A 19,408-nucleotide genomic window follows, 5' to 3' on the forward strand; every position below is an offset into this window, starting at 1 on the left:
GCAAGGGCTTCTAAGATAGAATGGCAAGAAACCAACATATACATGCTCACCTGGCTTGCAGATCGAGACCAATGAAAGAAGACAAAATACTCACAGGGGCTAGAAAATGCTTTGTAGTTTGTTTCTTTCCTTGCAGCTATTCCAAATGTATTGTATATAGTATTATAAACAAGTGAGTCAGGAATCTGCATATCCAGTGATTGCCCCAGTAAATAGCAGGGCCAGTACGCTGAACTGGCAAAGTCTGGAAGAATGAGTATCAGACTCCCTATTTTCATTTAGTTTTCAGCATTGCACAGCTTTGGGAGATTAGCTTATCAGTGTAAAACTGATCTGTGAAATACAAGAGATTGGTGAGAACAGGCTCAAACATAGCAGCTAATAGACCATGCTAAACAAGCAAGAGAATTAGAGGATCCTTATTAGTCTTAAATGGCAACAATGACTGAGGAAGGAATAGTCAGCCAAAAACTGAGTTTGAAAACTGGAGCACTGGAACTGGAACAGGAAGTTTGGATAGCGAACATAATTAATGAGCTAATAGTTCATGTGGGCTTCACTGGGCAAGTAGTGGTGAAACAAATGCCAGGAATGCTGTAGATCTGAACCCTAGAGCAGGGGATTTAATAAATGCTGGAGTAAAAGAAAACTGCAAAAGGGGCATTAGGAAGTCATCTCTGTGCATTTCTAATGCTCTGTGCTTCCTAATGCATGACACCTTCTGTCTCAGTTCTATCTCATCTCAGATGGTATGGAGATATATGACCCAGTCAGAGGTGAAAGATAAGGGATAATTTAAAATTGATAAGTGATACACCTTAACTTAATGATATACTGTGTTCTGTTATGACATTGTTACATCACCCACCAAAATATATTTTGCTTTCATTTCAGTATCCTCAAAGTTTCTCTTCTTCTCAGTTTCCTGTTGTGCTGCCATGAGAAACCTTTTTCAGTGCTCTTGAAGGGGCACCARAATGTGCTCGCTGAGAGAGATGCATCTCGGTTTATAGATGCATATATGTTATTACAACTCTACCACCTTCTCCTTTCACACCTACATTCTCAGTTTTGGAAGCCAGCCAACCTGAAATCTTGTTCCATGATGCATCCCATATGGGTTTTAAACCTAAGTGTTTTTAGTAAGCTATCTCCTTTTTGATTCCTGTTGTGCCCTGTTAAAAAGGAATTTATATCTCTTCTGAAAGCAAATAGGACAGTGCCTAAGAAAATCCTGACTGTCATGCACTGGAAATGACATCAACCCTTTCAGTAGAGAGAGCTGACGTTTGTCTCAGAGAATTAATTAGCATGTAAGCTGGAAACAGTTTTGATCATTCCAGAAATGTTGTCTGCTTGTGATGTGAGCTCATCAGCTCTCCAAGGCTTAGTCAGTATCAGTAATTGGATAGGTCAGAGGGGAGGTGAAAAGAAAGCAGAGAACACTGCAGAAAGTAGTGGGGGGGATTCAGTCAGTGACCTGCTTCCTTCCAAGTCACTTCTGAGTCGGTGCTTGAGAGGCTGCCCTGATGACATTTGTAAAATCTTTAAAATATGGTGTAAAGCTGCAWTTTGGAGATGTGTGGGCAAAAATCCTGTGAAACTTGCAGTAAGAGTAACAGTGTCACTCAAGCAAATCTGATCAGATACCACTTTAAGTGACTACACTTTGCCTCCCTATATTTTTGTTCACAAAAGAATTTGCTGTGTCATATTGTTGGCCTGAAAAGTCGGATGCAGTTGTACCCTTGTCACAGTGATATTTCATGGATTAGTTAAGAGGTCTCTGTAAAGTCTGTCCAGAACTTCAGAATCCTCTCGGATTAACGTGCTGTGAAACAGTGTTTGTCTTGTTCTCTGTTAAGTTGCTGTATAGATCTCTGTGTGCTGCTTTATAGCTTCAGCTCTCCATCCCGTGGAGGAAGTGACCTCTGTATGTATTCAATTCATTTAACAGTTCGTGAAAGTATTTGGGTCTGTAAGGGTATGACCTATAAATATATGACTGTTCTTACTGTTACTAGTATTTTCTGTGATCTACTACCACAGTGTAAATTGATTAAGCATACACATACTCATTTCAGTGTACTTGCTGCCCACGTTGACAGAATCATTTTGACTTGTAATCACAAAGGCTTGTGTTGGATGAAGATTTTATTGTTTGATTTTCTGCCATCCACTTCTCAGATTTATTTTAGCAGCAACACATGGTCTTAAATGATATTTTCCAAAGTTAAGTAAGCACAAAACCCAACAAAGTGCAGGAGAACAGGGGATACTGTACTAGAGAAGGAAGAGCTGTTTTGCATTTAAGGCCAAGGCCTTTGCCTCAAACCTTGGATTCTACTCCTTACTCTACCAGAATTGTCATGTTTTACCACAGACCACTTCACCTTTCTGTGCTTCTCTTTCCCCATCTGTGAAATGGCAATAGGACCCTTATATGTGTACTGAAGATCATTAAATAGATCTTGTAAAGTACTTCCAGATTTTTAATTGGAAGGCACACAGAAATGGAAAATGATATTAGATGCCTAGATTCTGTATTGACGTGGCAAGTAAAATCTCTGTACAGAAGACATTTGTATGTATTTGACGGAAATGTATCATATTGACTGACTAGCAGAATTGCTACTCCAGCAACAAGACAGTTCAGCAGATGATTTACTCCAGATTTCCAATATGCAGAGATGTTTCCCAGTCTGTTGCACAAAGATGAACTCAGTCTCTCTGTACTGCTGCCTCCCTGTTTCTGGTATAGTACACTAGTTCCTTTCTTCTTGAGTGCATTTTGAAGCGTGCTGCTGAAATCACTGTGTTTTTTAAAGCCTATCTGGACCTTTCATCTCACACCTGAGCTTAATTTGTATCAAAATATTACTGCCAAATCTGCATGATCATTTCCAGAGAGGGAAACCAAGAAGAGGTTTGTGACTTCTCTTGGGAAGAGAGAAGGAAGTGAAAGGACTCCAGCAGCTGGTGTGACTATAGGAATGTCTCATAACCTCCCTGTTCATTCATGCCTCCTCTATAAAAAGATACCAATGATATTTACCTTCTTTCCCATCTAAATTGTTTTGAGATTGATGAATGAAAAGGGTTATAGCTGAACTACATACCTGATTAATAAGCAGTTTCTAATGTTCTTCTCAAAGGAATTTATCAGAGTAATCATACATTTATTTAAAAAGAAAACCCTCTGCATCTAATGGCACATCAAAATACTCATACCAAAGGAGCACTTCCCCCCTGTGTTGAATAGTGAAACATGGCTGCTCACTTCCACTTCTTGTTTCTAGTTTCCTTTCTGGAGCCTATGCCCTGATATTCCATCATCAGAGCTGACCCTCCCAGCAGGAACAGTGTGCATTGAATGTTATGGGCAGGATGTATTTAAATGTCATCCAAGCATCTAAGACCTTTTATATRGACAAAGATAGATAATACAGGATGCAGTTCATGTCATCCTGCAGTAGAAAACCATTTCAGATAAATCAGGCTCTACAAATGCCTATATTTCTCTAAATTTTGATGGAATTTTAGTTCACCTATTGGCATCTGCAATGTAAAATTAGGAAATGTTAATCCTATCCTATGCAATTCTCATAAAAGAGATCATTAAATCATTTCCATTCATTTTCTTTGACATATTTCTCTTTCCCCTTTATTTTCTTAACATAAAGCCTTTGGGGAGGGGCTGCCTTTCTTAATTTATATGGACAGTGTCCCTTTGAGCACATACTCACTGATTTTCATCTAGGCTTCAGCTGTTCARCATTAAACATTGTCCAAACCTCACTTATTGCTTACCTCTCCTCTGGTGCAGGGCACTGCGTCTGAATACCTGGAAGTACACATAGAGCCCTCCTCAATGAGATCATCCTGGAGCCCGAAAGTAGCTGTACAGTTGGCAGAGAAATATTTGTAGGGCCTCCAAGTCTGGCCATAGTCCTGGGACCTTTCCAACACCATCGCAGCTGGGCGAGGTGACTTGAACACAGCTATGACATGGGTCAGATAGAATTCAGTTTCAAAGTCCAGCCTGATTTCTTCCCTGTGTACCCCTTGGGCAGACTGCCACCAGGAGATGGGGTTTGCAAAGAAATCATCTGTCATGTCAGCAGGGAGATGGGAGTTATCAGGCTGGTTGGCATTGCATTTGGTGCAGCGAGGCTGTCCACAGCCACGGGAAGCCTGATGGAGGAGGTTCTGATCCGGGTAGAAGCAGTACAGTTCTGTGCTGTTCTGCCCACATGTGGTGAGAGTGGCTGGTGTCCTTCCTGTCGCAAGGTTGCCCACCGGAGGGTTGCACGAACGGCCATTGCAGCGGAAGGCTTGTAGCCTTGTGGGATCTGAAAGACAGGCAGAAGAAACAAAGCTAAGCAGAATTTCCCAGATGATTCTCAGGCTCTAAAACCGCTGATCATGCAAATGTTGGGACTCTCTTTCCACACCCAACAGGACTCAGTGTAAAGAAAGCTACTTCACCTTTTCACACAAAGTTTGGAGGGCGTTTCTCAATGAGTCTAGTCCTTGTTTTAGGTGCCTAAGTTGTGAACTGATGTCTTCAGAAAACTTGACTGCTACCTGTGGGGATTTGTAGGTCTAATGTTGATTTCTGTTAAAAATGCAGTTGCGCTGGTCTATCAAACTATGTGTTTAAATACAGAAATCTTGTGTTTTCTTACTTTCACTCTAGCAAAGCTCCATATCTAAGGASTGAATCTATTCGATAGACTTATGTTCATTATAATCAGAGAGTAAAGCCAAACTCTACTACACACTGTAGGTACATTAAAAAAGAGATGATTCCAGCCCAACAGATTACAGACACTGTTTACATATACAGTCACCTAAAATAAAGCATGTATCTCTATAGTTATGCATTACTAGCCTAATTTTAAGAGGTGTTGAGTTTCTGCCACTCCTATTGAGATCAGCTGGAGTTGTTAATACTTAGCAGACCTGAAAAACAACTCTCTCTTTTGTTTAAATGCTTTAATATGGAGGCAGATGACTATATTCTGTTTGCCAAGTTTACAAATATTGGCAAAAAAGCATTTTTTGTGTATTCAATATAGGTACCTATTTATTTCTAAATGAATAAAAGGTAGGGATCACTGAAAAAGTYGTAATATTGTTTGGAAATCAGTAATGCCTTGTGACACTGGATCACAGGTCATTCCCAAAACCTTATTACCAAACTGGAGAAAACTGTTTTTCTAATGACATACAGTGTACTCTTTGCATCTTAATAGTCTAGAAGGAGTTAAAGACTGACCTTGCAAGGTCATAAATCTAATCCAAGAGGTCACAAGTCAGATGGCTCAATGCAAGTCCTACCGGAAATGACCCTTCCAATGAAACATAGGATGACCGTAAACCCTTAGTAATCTAGGAGCAGTTCAAAGGTCAGCTATTAGTTCAAGATCCTAGGTCAAAATTTAAAATCCCTTCTCAGTTTATATTCAATCTTTCCTCAGGCAAAACTTGTTTTAAAATCAAGTTAGACCAGAGAAAAGACTTTCTTGTTCAGCCTTATAAAAATACTCCAGTTTTAAGTGTACTGGGGTGAAACTGATGTCCTTCTTTCCCAAACAATTGTTTAAGGTGAAAAAATGCATCCATCTTGCATGGCTTTGCCTTTTAGTTGCTTCTGTCCTTAATTTCCTAGTGACATTTCTGCACAGGCCAGAAAAGAAAGATCAGGGATGAATGTTGTTCTGGAAAACACCTCATGCATTTTGCATCCCAGGATTCAGACACAAACCCAAGTAACGGCATGTCCAGTGAATCCCACTGACCAATGGGGTGTGGCATTCTATCTTACATACAGCGTAAGTTAAGCTTAAACTTCAGACAGCAAGGAAGAAGATAATCCAAAAATGCTCTTGACTGCTCTTATAAACTAGTGGAAACCACTCTCAAAAGAACTTGGACTTAATGTGTGTTTGCCTCGCATGCACTTTAAGCAGCAGCCTCRGGAAAGTGGAGGGGTCTGGAGCCACAGTAAGTTTCCTTCTGGTGGAGGTGGTCTTCCAGCAGTGGGTGGGATGGGCTGGCCAGACTTATCTTAGTATTCCAGTGAAGTCCTAGGAGGTTGTTAGAGCTCAGAGGGCAGCAGTGCCTGAGTTATTTGTGCACCTAATAGTCCCAGGATCAAAGCAGTGCAAGTCACCCCTCCTCAGTCCCGCMACCACTCTCTGTGCCAGCATGGAAGTGAATTTTCATAAGAAAGGAGGAATTGCAGAAGTCAGCTGGAGAGGAAAGGAGGGAAGATGGTGATGTTTGTTTCTCAGTCCTTTTCTTTGCTTCTCGACTTCAACTGAGCTTACTCTCAGCTGATTCTTAGCACAATGGTAGATCCTCCACCAAGCCCTCACACCGTTCTGACTGCTGACTGCCATTTCAATGTACTTTCTCTCTGATTAAGAACTTGTCATTCCATCTGAGCCTAATACAGTTACAGGGAAACACSAGGAGGTTCAGAGGTCTTATCTGGAAGCTGGCTTGCGGTTTCTTTGAGCATTTTTTTTCCTGAGCAAGGACTTGGTTTCCCACAAAAGCTTTTTAGAACTTCCCTACTTTTTGCAGAGCATCTGAAGTCTCAAATTTCTGTCTGCTCTGGAGGGTGAATTCCACTGAGTAGCACAAGAGTTCCTGAAAACMGATAAAAATACATCCTTGCGGATGAACAAAAATTTTATGAGCTGCAGCTGCAATGCCTCAAGATTGTCTTTGCAAGTGGCATTTTGGTGTCTACATTGTCGTATTTGACTTGTTCCTGTTTGGTAAAAATTACTGCAGATATAGAAAGTACAACAATTCCTGTGTTTATGGTAGATTGGATATTAACTGATTTTGCTCAGTGCTGCACAAAGGTATCATCTTTGCCTCCAGAGAATTTATGTGGGACCAGTCTTCCAACTGAGCTCTGAACAAGCATTAGCTATGACAGGAGTCTAGGGCACTTAGTTTTGATCAAGACTGGGCTCATGTTACAAATCCCATTGAAATATGGATAAGCATGTCCTGTAACTAAAAGAAAGTCCATCTTTAYTGATGTATCACGCCATGAAAGCTTTCACAGAGGAAATTGGATGCTGGTGTTCTAAACTGAAGGAGTTGCATAGGGGAAGCTTTGCAGACAAGAATGGGAGAAAGAAAAAAAGGAAACATTTTTTAAAAGGAAATGGCTGCTTCTTTTATTTCCCGTAAATGGGCTACCAGTCTTGTACTGAGTTTTTCAGCTGTATTTATATGAACCTGGAAAGGCAGGAAGAATGTGGTCATTCTCCTGATCAGCAGTCACAAGAAGGTTTGACTGCTCTGCCTGCTAATGCAGCAACATCAATAAAYAGTTCCTGTCCAAACTGCTGTGTCATTAGGAAAATGGGAGAAGAACAACATGCAAATTAGTGGAAGGGAGGTTGAGAGAAGGAGAGAGACTGGAAAACGAATTCTGCAGTCGATTAAAAGCTTTGCATTTAAAGAAATCAATTGGCAAAACATTGCTTGGCCACAAGGATAGTGCAGCCTGTCCATCACTCACTGATTCTGTGGAATCAACACGAAATGTGCAATCTGAACAGCAGGGGGGACCACTGCAGAAGAGATACAGCAGCCAGGCAACCAAACAACTTATCCCAAATGCCAGGAGGGCTCACTGAATAATTCATAACAAAATAAACAGTTTGATTGTGCATGGGCACTGTATGGCATTGAGGTTGATTAGCTTTTACTCCATGATGGGTGGCTTGGCTCTGTAAATGGTATCACTAATTTATTTGTTTGTTTTCTGCTCCCTCAGAGCTGTGCCACAAAGTGGCAGGGCAGTGGCACRTGCCTGGCGCTTATTATAACAATAGTGTTATCTGATGATTAGGATGCCATACAGTTCAAGAGAGGACACAAAACTGATATTACCAGGAGACAGTTTCAAACAGAGATGTCTTACTTCAGAGCCTTGTAACACCTGATTCAAAGCCTGCTGATGTGACTAGAAAGATGCCTAATGTTTTCTATGGGATTTGGACTGGGATTTTTTATTTCTTGTCTGTATGCAAAATAATGACTTTGTGCATTCAAGGCTCCTACAATGAAAAAGGAGAGCAACTTTGACAGTTCTGAGCAACTTTTAAATGCTGAAAACATTGGATATCTTCTACTAAAGTCTTGATGGAGCAGTTTMAGTGTGTATGTGTGCACACACACATGCCCACCTGAATTTCACTTGTTCTACCTCTGATTAACTTTCTTTTTAAATACCAAAAGCTTTTGAATGTTCATTTATAGCTAATTGCCTTGGGGACATGAGTTGCTCAAGTCTTTTTTAATCAGAYCTAGGGCTTTTTCTGTAATGCTGGTAACAACAAAAGTGCTACAAACCTTTGGTTTGTCTGGGGCCAACATGCAATGGGTTTGGCAGGTCTTCATCCATTTATGAGTAGCCAGATGTATTTTAGCACTAAAAGAGCCCTCACAACTGGAGCTTCCTAAATATCCCAAAGGTGAAGTTCTGAATAAGCTATGAACCTGAAATGCCCCCATGGTCTGAGGCACAGAGTGAGAATAAGATCCCAGATCTGGGCAGTCTTCCAGCATGGCTAGTTGCGGTCAGCTCGCCTGCATCCCTCCTGGAGCAGTGCTTGGCTCCAGCACCTGCAGCCTCATTTGCAGAAGAGCTGAATAACCCCAGACCATAGGAAGCCAAACCCTGCTGATAACCAGGCAGCGCAACTCATTTTAAGCCTGGTCCTAGAAATGGCCGTTTTTGACCACACCACGCCCCCTTTTGGAGACCTGCCATCGGGAGGAGAGCTGCCCCAGGCACTGCTCTCCTGGGGGGTACGGGCTGGCAGCCTGTGAAGCAAGATCCCAGGCAGTCCCCTGAGTTGTCCCAACGCACAAGAGTTTTCAGGCTGCTGCGGAGTTTATATGAGGGGGATGCAGCCCTCCACCTGAAGACGACAAGGGGAAGGACAGCCCAAGTGTCACATCTCGCAGTATAAAACCTAGTTGACCCTTCCAGCCTAACCACTAAGATTTTTTCCCCCTCTGCGTTATGTTTAAAGAGCTAAGGAGCCAATCTTGACAGCCCTGGCTGTTATCTGCACGGACATGGGCAAAAGGCAAATATTTCCCCCATCTTTTCCTCATAAACTACCCCATCAATTTATCTCACCTCTGACCAGGAGGGGCCAACTGTAGGGATGAAAAGGAAGTTTTTAGGCTAATAAGGTGTGAAAGAAAAAACACTTYTCTATATACCTCTCTGCTCAGGAAAAAGTTGAGATTTCCAAATCATTTTACACAGATTAGCTAGATGCTGTCAGAACCTTAATCTAAGCAATACTGACCCAGCCTGCAATAGGAACTGTAAAGATTCAAGATTAATTCAAGATTTTTACATTGCTTCTAAAAAAATAAAAAATTAGAAGTGAACAGGTAGCCCTTGTGCTTTCACAGGTTGGTGTTTTGCACAACCTTTTGAGCAAGCACTGTGTATTTATTTAAAGTGACATTGAATCCTTAGTGTCATCACCTTTAATATCCAGTTATTTTGCTATTAATCACCATCCCTATACCATTATTCTGAGAGTGCTTAACTTCATACAGAACACATCCCCTCCCCTCAAATTCTCTTTCCAAGCAGTCAGCTTTGGGCTGCCTTTCCTTGAAGATTTGTTTTCACTTTGTGAATTGGATGCAGAGCAAATTTAGGCTAGTTTATAGCAGACTACTTTTCCCAACAGTATCAGCAACTTTATGAGGCACCTCTGCAACCTTTCTGTGCTAYGTGTCAGCTTGCGTATCCTACAGGGAGCGTCCTCGCCTGGAAAACTAGTGAAAACCCAAGATAAGACACTAAAAGGACTAAGGTACCATGTCCTCCCTCCACTCATTCCCAACAACACTGTAATAGCCAGACTTTTTCCCAAGTGAGTCACTGGGTAATATGGCAGGATTGTAAATTTATGAGCTGTTTTCAGTTTTTAAGAAAATAACACTTGCAGCTGTGAAAATCTAATGTCTATGTTATCAGAAAGGTTTTAACCAAGGCATAATCTGAGCTGAAGCCACCTGATCTGCATTTAACTGTACTGGAGCCTKCAGGGTAGCTGAACACTTTAGCTTTCAAATCACTGCATGAAGAGTGTTGTTCCTATCCTAACACTCTGGGCATGCAGGTGAAATTTAAACCAATGATAGGTTTTTCTCTACAGAAAGAGAGACCACAAGCCAGTATCCCAATGGGAAAGTCAACAAGGATGTATTGTTGTCTTATCAATGTTTGTTTTTATTTTTCTGACCTGATCTGCATAATTCATCCCTTTTAACCTTAAAGATGTATTAAACCACAGCAGGAAAAATACAGCGTACTGCCTGCCTTCCTTTCCCTCAGAGAATTATTCTCTTTCATTATCAAGGTATTTTTAGGACCACAGATAAATACCAGGCCAGCTATATCATTTCTGAATATGCTTATTTGTACACCCACATACACACACACCACTAATCAACTTCTCTCTCTGTCCCAGTCTGTTTATCCTCTAATGCTAATTTAGTCTTGTCCATTGCATATTAACTATCGTATCAGGGAAGACTCTGAGTGGACTGTCTTGGATAAACAGTAGGTCCTAAACAGTGTCTCTGACTAATAATGATGCAAAATGAAGTTAATATAGAATGAATCAGATCCCTCCTGTGATGCTGTCCAAGAACGTTGTCATTTCACTCTTGTCCTGCCTAGCAAAGCAGTGTTTCTTCCTGCAAACAAATATCCAGAATGTCTCAGCCCATCGCCCTCTTTCTTTCTGTCTTATTTTCTTTCATTCACAAAAATACTACACTGTTTTCTCTTAAGGATGTAAGAAACTACATTCTGTTATAAGTCACAGGGAGGAAACTGAGCTGCAAAGCTGTGTGTTGAGGGGAATAAGAAATATTTATATATATTGACTAACCCAGATTCCTTATAAGAGTACAATCTAAAAAAAAATAAATGTTGACATAAAAAATTTCTAACGGAGTTTGCAGATTTGATTTCCATTCCCTCTTCCTTTGCTCAACTTAGGCTGAATTGTTTTATGGATGGCAATATTGATTTATTTTGCTTACCTGCTTCCCCATGGCCAGAAATAAAATATTCCAAGAACACAATCAGCATGATGCCTTTATGCTGCATGGCTGTCAGTAAAATATCTGTCCTCAGTGAAGCAAAAAATAGCTGCAGAAATCTACAGGTTTGGTGCTTGCATGGCTTTTCTATATTTTCTTTCTTTCCTCCTCTCTGCTCACCTTCCTCTTAGTGTAGGGGTCGGGGCTGCTGTCTCATTCTTCTCGTTTTCGTTTGGATCCAGAGTTTTTTTTTTTTTTTTCAGGGCTCGGATGCCTTCTGGGTGTCACCCGTACATTGCTTCCAATAAATAAATAAATAACACGGATTTTCTGCGTCTTTACCCCTCTTCATGCAGCAGGCAAGGGATGTTCACATCCTTGGTGTAGCCCCTTGAGTGCACCATCGAGGGCGGAGGCGACGCGGAGAGCTCTGCCCGGTCCGGTCCTTCGCGGTTGTTCGGATGCTGTTTGGGAACTTTCGTTTCTGCTCCTTGCTTTTTGCGGGGCTGCGGTTTTGGCTTCGCCTCGGTTGCCGCCGGCAGCTTCCCGTGCCGCGGGGCAGCGGCGGGTGCGGGCGAGGCGAACCCCGCTTTGTCAGATGTCTCCCGGCCCCTTCTCCCCGGCTCCCTGCAGCGGAGSGGCAGCAGGACGGAGCAGAGCCGCCTGCGCTCGCCGGGAGATGATGAGGAGCAAGGGATTTCTTGGCTCCTCTCTCGTTTTATTTTGTTTTGGTTTATTTTATCTTATTTCCCTCCTCCCTCTGCTGTCACAGAAGCCACTTCTGCGCCCCCCCCCAAAGGATTTGCTTCACCCAGCGAGCGCCGGGGGGTAATAGTAAAAAACAAACCAAACGCCGGCTCGCCCGTGCCGGTGGCGGTGGCGGAGCCGGGAACGCCTGGCCGTGCCGCGGCTGGACCGCGGCCCCTCGCCGGGAGCTGGCCCGGGGCTCACGGCGGGGCCCGGGGGGGCGTCGCGCTGCGGGCGGGGGCTGCGCTCCCGGGGAGCGCGGTGGCGGCGCAGCGCCCGGCTCCCGGCCGGGAGGGGAAGAAGGGCAGATCCTTCCCCCTGCGGCTACGGCGAGGTTTGGGGCTCGGGCTGCCTTCCCTCCCGGGGGCTGCCCAGTTATCTCCAAGTTTCCTCTCCGCCTCCCTTTCAGCCCCTAGCACATCCCGCAGTCCGAACGGGGCAGTTCCCCTCTCTGGTCCTGTCTGGATGCAAAGGGGATTGTTTTAACATGTGATCTTCTTCCTGTTCTTTATATGTGCCTTTTTTTTTTTTTTTTTAGGGGGGAGGAGGAGGAGGCGGCTGGCTCGGTTCCGCACCTCCTCGTCAGCTGGGCTGCGCGCTGTTGCTCTCAGATGCGGCCGTTGTTTTCCAGCCGCATCTTCTCCTCCAGGAGCCGGGGCGTGTGTGCGGGGTGTGTGTGTGTGCGTGTGCGTGTGCGTGTGTGTGTGTGCGTGTGCGTGTGCAGGGCGGGAGCAGGCGTGCTCAGCTCGCCCCAGCTGGTCCCTGCTGTCCCTGCAGCACCCTCTGCCAGGCGGCCGGCACATGACACCTGCCCTGCAGCGGGGCCCTGCCCGCCCCCCGGGGCAAAGCYCCCCGCCCGGCAGGGGCAAGGGTGCTGCAGGGCGTGGGGAGAGGAGGGAGGCTTTGCGGGTTTATATGGATTACAGAGTGCTCAACCGGACACACACGAGGGTTTTGTTCCCATAATCAAACATAGACATGAGCTGGGACGTGCCCTGGAGGGTACTTGGCACCACTGAAACACCTGCCTGCCCCAAAGACCTAACCAACACTGGGCATGACCCTGAAGTCAGATTTGCCCAGGGGTAATTCCAGCACAGAGCTTCTGGCGACCCAGAAGGGCTCCAGCATGTAGAGATCACGGTGTGGAAGGGCTTAGCCCCAGAAATAATTTAATTCAGGGAGTGAGTTCCCTCCCTGGCTCCGTTCTCTCTTTCTTCAGCTTTTAAGGCAGTGTGATGCCATTAACTTTTGACTGATGTTGTAGAGGGAAGCAGGTCCAAYGGGAGTCCAAATGCAGAAGAGATTATTCTTGTGCCCACATGTGCACAGGATCAGACCTTAGGGGGATATGGAGAATGTGGGTCATACAAAGAAACACGAGGAAAGATTTATTTCTCCTTGGGTTAGGATGTTTATGTAAGGCAGGGTTATTTTGCTATGCTTTGGGACAGAATTTTCTCACTTTACCCTTMTGTTCCTTTTTCGTATGTTTTTAATAGGAAAACTCAATATGAACTTTTAAAATATGAAGGAGAGTTTTTCCTCTCTATTTTGTCCTTGCCTTTTGTTCAAAAACAGCTAAAACACTGTATAATTGCAAAACAAAATTCTCCTGCCGTAGATGACAATCAGTATCCTTCAGAGGGTTTGAGTCTGCTGTGTGCTCAGCTCCCCTGGGATGTTCGGAGTCTTTCAACTCAAGCATCTCCAGTGGGAGCTGGGGATGTGCAGTATGTCCTAGAGCTAAAGCCAACGTGACATTAATGAGAAGCTGTCATTTCATAACTGTGCTTTATGGTCATTGCTTGTTGATTGATGCCTTTGTGGGAAAATGTGGTCTATTTTTATTCCCAGGTTTTAGGCTCATTCCTAACTGAAATGTTTCTCCCAGTTAATTTCACCAGGCTTCAATGGTGGCATGTGAGAAAATTCCGTGACTGTGAGTTGTAGTTCCATGGATGTAATAAAGATCAAGAAGCTGCTGTATAACTTAAACAACAGCTCAAAACAGAGAGCAAAGTTCATGTTGCATTTTAAGTGGAAAGTCAAAGTTAAGCTTATTCATTTAGTTGCGATGTCTGGATGGCAGTAGCATAAGACTTTGCAGTAGTTGTTGACCATGGGATATAAAAGTGACTTAGAACTGAAAACCTTAATTCCTCCTCACTATTATTGCCTGTCTTGAGAAAACTGATACCAGTGCTGATGAGGCTGSTATGTTTCCAGTTTAATTCTGCTAAAATCCAGGCACTCCTGTGAGCTAAGAGGAGCTAACAACTAAGGGTAGAAATTTTGCTACTGTCGACAACCGCTGCTTTCTAGACGACAAACTGATCAGATCTCAGGAACAGCCTGTACCCGGAGGTGTCAAACAGAGAAYGCCCATCTTACTGGAACGATGTGTCTGGATGGTGATGTGAATCATGATGAATAACTTTAGTCAGTTCCTAAGCTATAGAAATGTAAAGGCACAGTCCTTGTGGTCTCAGGCAAGGCTCATGCTCAAGACTGTCACTCTCACTAGGCCATTGGGGGAATCAACTGATTTGGAAAGTGACTGAGTTTACTCCAGAGGGTTAGCACAGCACCAGCTGACAAAGCACCTAGAAAATAAACAGCAAAACTGTGAATCATTCATTTTGGGGGAGGAAGGAAGAGCCAATGGCATGGCTCAGAGGGGGGAGGTGTGTCATCTGCACCACCTGCCCTCAGTGCTTTGCAGGCCTGTTTGCAAAAGCCAGAGGACAGGCCGTCCTCTTTGAGATCACCCCAGCGTGGTGGCACATCTCAACCGCTCAGCAGGAGCTGACCTGCACRCTTTGGTCCCCAGTCTTTGTGCCTCTCCAGTTTGCCTTTCCTTTCCTCCCAGTAATTCCACAGCAGCTATGRCCAGCCTGAAGGAAATCTGTCGTGGCCTCCCTCTACACCCTTTGCCCGAAAACAGAGGTCGGAGGAAAGGAGTACCCCATGCACCTGTGAGAACCCCTAATCTCGCTGCTCAGGAGAAAAAGGTAACATGGGGTTTCATAGGGCCTCACTTCTCTTCCTTTCRGATAAATGCAGCTCAGAGCAGCAGACTTGATTGCCTCAAATGCTTTTCTGGATGTGGGCCTAACTTTGTGGCAAATGCATTTCCTTGTTTTTTTAATTTCAGTGGAAAATGTGACAAAGTACTGGGAACTCTTCTGCCTTTGTGCTTGCTTTCTTTCTTTCTTTCTTTCTTTCTTTCTTTCTCCGCAGATATAAGCAGGTTGATATGAAGGAGATTTGCAGCACAACAGATTGCATGCCTTTAAATGGCTGAACAAGAGGCCTTAGACTCCAGTGCTGTCAATCCAGCATCATTCCTTGGAGATGGAATTATGAATGCTGTCACAAGARCACTGGATATTTATGGGAGTGAAAGCTAGCCCCTCAAATACAGTAAACACAAAATGTGGAGAATCAACATCTTAGTACAAACCGGGCACACATACATATCTTTGCATCAAAATATAATTTATTTTAAACCCTAGTCTGAAATTTTCTGGAATTTAGGCAAGTTTGTAAGAAGTTGGGTTAATTATTTGTCTTTAGTTGTGTAACTTTTCCTGTGTCTTTTTGTTTGAATTGTCTACGTGAGCACTAAAGTAATCATTGCATTATTTCATGTTAGAGCTTAAAAAAAAATTAGCAGCAGAAAATAACGGTTGATGGTGGAGATCCTTAGGAATTTTGTGTGGGAGAGGACAAGGTGGGTTCCTTAGTTTGAAAGTCTGTACTTCATCACATATAACATCAGTTATAACGTGACATTCCGGTCAGTACACTAAAGTACCTTCCCCACTAAGAAGTTGCTCACAACTTCCTTGCTTTTTGTGGGAGTTCCCCACTGACATGAGCAGCCAAATTCTTTCAAAGTCCACTTCCACAAACAAAGAGCCCAGACAAAGGGTAAAAAGGGGAACAGCTGTGAGATATCCAAAGAGGATTTACTKTGGCATCAGGCAGCATTCATGGCTGAGGCTGTCTGTGCCTGGGATGGCTCAGACATGTGGAAGTGTGGCTACTAAGTGTGCAGAGGGGATCGTGGTGATGGCTATGAAGATAAAAGAGCAGGGAATGAGCTTCACTGCATGGCAGAACGTTGCCAAATGTCTCCATTTCATTCCTTCTGCTTGGGCCTTGGCTAAACTCACTTTTCCCCCAAGAGAAATCTACTACAGCATGTAGGAGTCCATGTTGCAGGGGGGGAGGAGATGGTATCACTTACAAGGATGCCAGACCCTACTCTCTACCTGGGAAGAGAATGCAATGACAAAGCCCTCACTCTCTGTAGAGAAACTGGAATAGTTTCCTGCCTCCTGTAATTGCTGCAAGGAGAGAGCTTCTACTGGACTGCTGTTCTGGTCCTAGTCTCAGGCTACTGTCTAGCATCCTACCCTCATCTTCCCTTCTTATCTACCACATGTGATAAAAGGTCATGCTGGTTGGTTTTTTTATTAGCCTGTTAAAGATTTAAAAGCTTCCTTTCTGATTTATTTTACTCTTAATCTTCCACCTTAAACTCTTAACAGGTTTAGAGGCTCAGCTGGTATTTATTCTATATCTGAAAGGCCAAATCTTTTTTTTTACGAGGTGTTCCATGCTTAGAAAAGGTTGTCTGTGTTCAAGGTGGTGTTTAAGCCTTGAGACAAGCTTCCAGATACTGTTGGCAGTGTGTAGTGCTGAGTGTATTGCAAGGCTTGTCTTTCCATATGACACTGYGTTCATTTTCTAATTAAAGTGCTCATGGGAAGCCTTGACATAAGTTAATAGTGCTTCGCTAGTGTCTTTCAGTAAGGATCTGTCTTTCTGTTCATCTGCCTTTATTCTAATTTTACTCTTTTTTATAGTAGTAAASCTTAGCACTGCCAATGTATAATTTTTGGGGCCTCCTTTTCTGGTTATGATAAAAATCCTGTAAGTGAGATTTATCAAGATCTGTGTGTTTTGGGACCTGCTGAAGAGATACATAATTCTTCCTATCATACCAACTTTAATCTCTTTGGATAAATCAAACCATTCCTCAGAACTGATTTTGTTTATACATTTCCTGAGTTCTCTTTCTTCTGCATTCTTCACCTGGGGCCTGAAATAGCTGCATCCTTTCTCTTTCCCTTCCCAGATCAGGAAACACTAGCTTTTTGTTTCTCAGCATTTGTATCTCAATATAAATATATTGCAAATAAATTACCCCTAAAACCTCATGCTTGGTGTGTCCTTTGCAAAACAAGGACATTGCACATTCATTGACCTTCCGGTAAAGCTGACGCAACTTGGGAGGAGTATATTCTTGTCAGTGTTGCTTAGAATCAGAAAAAAAATACATTTCCTTATCCATTTACCAGTTTCCTTATGTGTATTTGAGTCCAACCATGTTACAGCCTTCTTCCTACCTCAATATGATCATCTCTTACCTGATTGCAATATCTTAATTTGTGTTCCTGTGTCTGGGCCCTGAGGGCACTAACAGGCCTTTAACAGCCCTGACCAGCCTCACCTGGGGCCTCCACCCACGCCGTGGGCCCAGGGGCTCCATTTAAGATCAGTCCTGGGCTTTCACTCCTTTCTGAACTATGTGGTAGGAGTACTGGTTTCCAGCTCAGCTGCAGCTATGCCTGTTCCTGGCTATAGACCACACTGATCTGGACCCCAGCCYRCAGACTTTCTTCCCAGCTTGACCTTGGAYCTGGCTTGTCACCATGGACTGGCCTGGTGATCTCTGGGCTRTGTCTGACTCTGGTTACTGTCACCAGACCTGRTYCTGACTTGCATYCTTGGCTTGAGCTTGGACCTGYCTTATCACCACAAACTTGCCTGATGATCTGGACTCTTGGTTGAACCTGGCTGCCACCCCTGGCCTGCTCTGCCCTGCTCTCCTTGCTGTGGGACAGTGCCCTGGCTGGTGAGGCCTTTGCCTTTCTGGCTGTGTTTTGCCTTGGCTCCCCATTCCTTAGGAAGAAGCCAGCCCTTGCTGCTCCCTGACATCCTAGTATAAAGAGTTAAAAATCAGAGCTGGAAGCGTTGCAAAGTTGCATAGCACCTGAAGATCCTGTTGACCTTACTGGTGAAGGAGGATGCTTGTCCTTGATGGTTGCTTTATGCAGCTGGAGATCAGGCCACTTTGGAAAGTTTATATAAAGTGGTTGGGAAGGTCAGCTATTAGCTCCTGTTTTAGAAAGCTTTGGTGATTAAAAAACTGAACTTTCACAGCCAATGGGACATTTATAGCAATGGCTGGTCAGAAATGACCATACTTACTTCCAATCTGAGCTGGTCTGAATTGAGACCTGTCCAGGGAAAATAATAATGAAACCACAGTCTCTTACAATTACTGCTTAGAGAATAGTTCCACCAATGATTCTGGGCCTGGATATCATCAGATGGGAGACAGATAGGAGACAAGCAATATCTTCACTGGGAAAAGACAGGAGAGCTAATATGGAGGCTGTTGAGCTAATCACTTGCTCTTTATGCTTTACTCTCCCCTTAGCAAAGGGGTAGACTGCAGATCTTGGTATTTGTGAAGTGTCTTGAGATCCTTAAATTGGAAGTCCTTAAAATGTTGTTTGGAAGGAAAATGAATGCCATTCATTCTGAAGAGGCACCAGCTCTTCAACAAGAACCAATTAACAAGAGGCTGATTTGATTTCTCAAGAGACTCCCATGACAAAGATACAGTTGATTGACTGAAGCAGGATTTCATAGACTCTTTTGACTACCTCCCGTTGATAGGTTGATGTTGATGAGTTCTGACTTTTGATTAAATGGCAGCAGGATCATGTTTTGCTGTGTGAATTCCAGTAAGTACAAAAAGACAGTCTGCTAGTGAGAGCTTAAACGTAAGAACCAAACGTTAGATCCACTTGGCAGATCTGAGAGGAAGACTGCATCAAATACTTGCATTGTGCTGAGCTGAATCAGGGACTCTCCACAAATTCATGGTGGGATTTGCAAAATGACTGAACAGGTTCAGGAGTATAATCACTATTGATTTTTTTTTTTTCTTCCAAATTTCTATGAACTCTGAACCTGATTTTCAGAGGTGCTAAGCACATGCAGCTTAAGCTGCTGTGAGGGGAAACTAAGAACAGGAATAACACCTGAGTATCAAACCCACAATGTCTAAAATTCACCCATTATGGGTAAAATTAATCCTATATAAAGGTTAGATTAATATTTAATATGGTTCTTTAATGAAACTTAAGGAATAGGTGGCCTTGTATTGCCTTTCCACAAAAGCATGATGATCAGTCTATTTGAATTTGGTCCTTGAGTGCCTTTCTGAGGTTATTCAGTTTAGGATTCAGTAATGAATACGCAAAATTCATCCAGATACATGTGGCAATTACCTTTTCATAAACCAGTCAGGCTTCATCTAACCAATTTCAAATGTCCTAGCTCTCCTATTTAGAGGCTCTTTCAGAATCTTTTATTTAAATTCTTCTAATTTGAAGACTGTTTCTTCATGGCTAGTTAATACCTATTTATTCCTCTTCCAGCATTTCCCTGAAGC

At 43.3% G+C, this 19,408-nt stretch overlaps 2 protein-coding genes across 2 annotated transcripts in view; one reads left to right on the forward strand and one right to left on the reverse strand.

The window, feature by feature from the left end:
* Positions 1-11,188, reverse strand: part of LOC112976585 (netrin-4-like) — a 53,105-nt gene extending 41,917 nt beyond the window's left edge. Inside the window, exons 1-2 of the mRNA XM_026088005.1 lie at positions 11,122-11,188; positions 3,811-4,352 (exon numbers count right to left, since the gene is read on the reverse strand). Coding sequence (XP_025943790.1) covers positions 3,811-4,352; positions 11,122-11,188 — 609 coding nt within the window. The remainder of the gene's footprint in view (positions 1-3,810; positions 4,353-11,121) is intronic.
* Positions 1-19,408, forward strand: part of UROC1 (urocanate hydratase 1) — a 125,703-nt gene that overhangs the window by 63,861 nt on the left and 42,434 nt on the right. The window contains exon 7 of the mRNA XM_026087996.1: positions 14,741-14,882. Coding sequence (XP_025943781.1) covers positions 14,741-14,882 — 142 coding nt within the window. The remainder of the gene's footprint in view (positions 1-14,740; positions 14,883-19,408) is intronic.

Source organism: Apteryx rowi, unplaced genomic scaffold, assembly GCF_003343035.1.
Source record: "Apteryx rowi isolate R43461 unplaced genomic scaffold, aptRow1 scaffold_75, whole genome shotgun sequence".
NCBI lineage: Eukaryota > Metazoa > Chordata > Aves > Apterygiformes > Apterygidae > Apteryx > Apteryx rowi.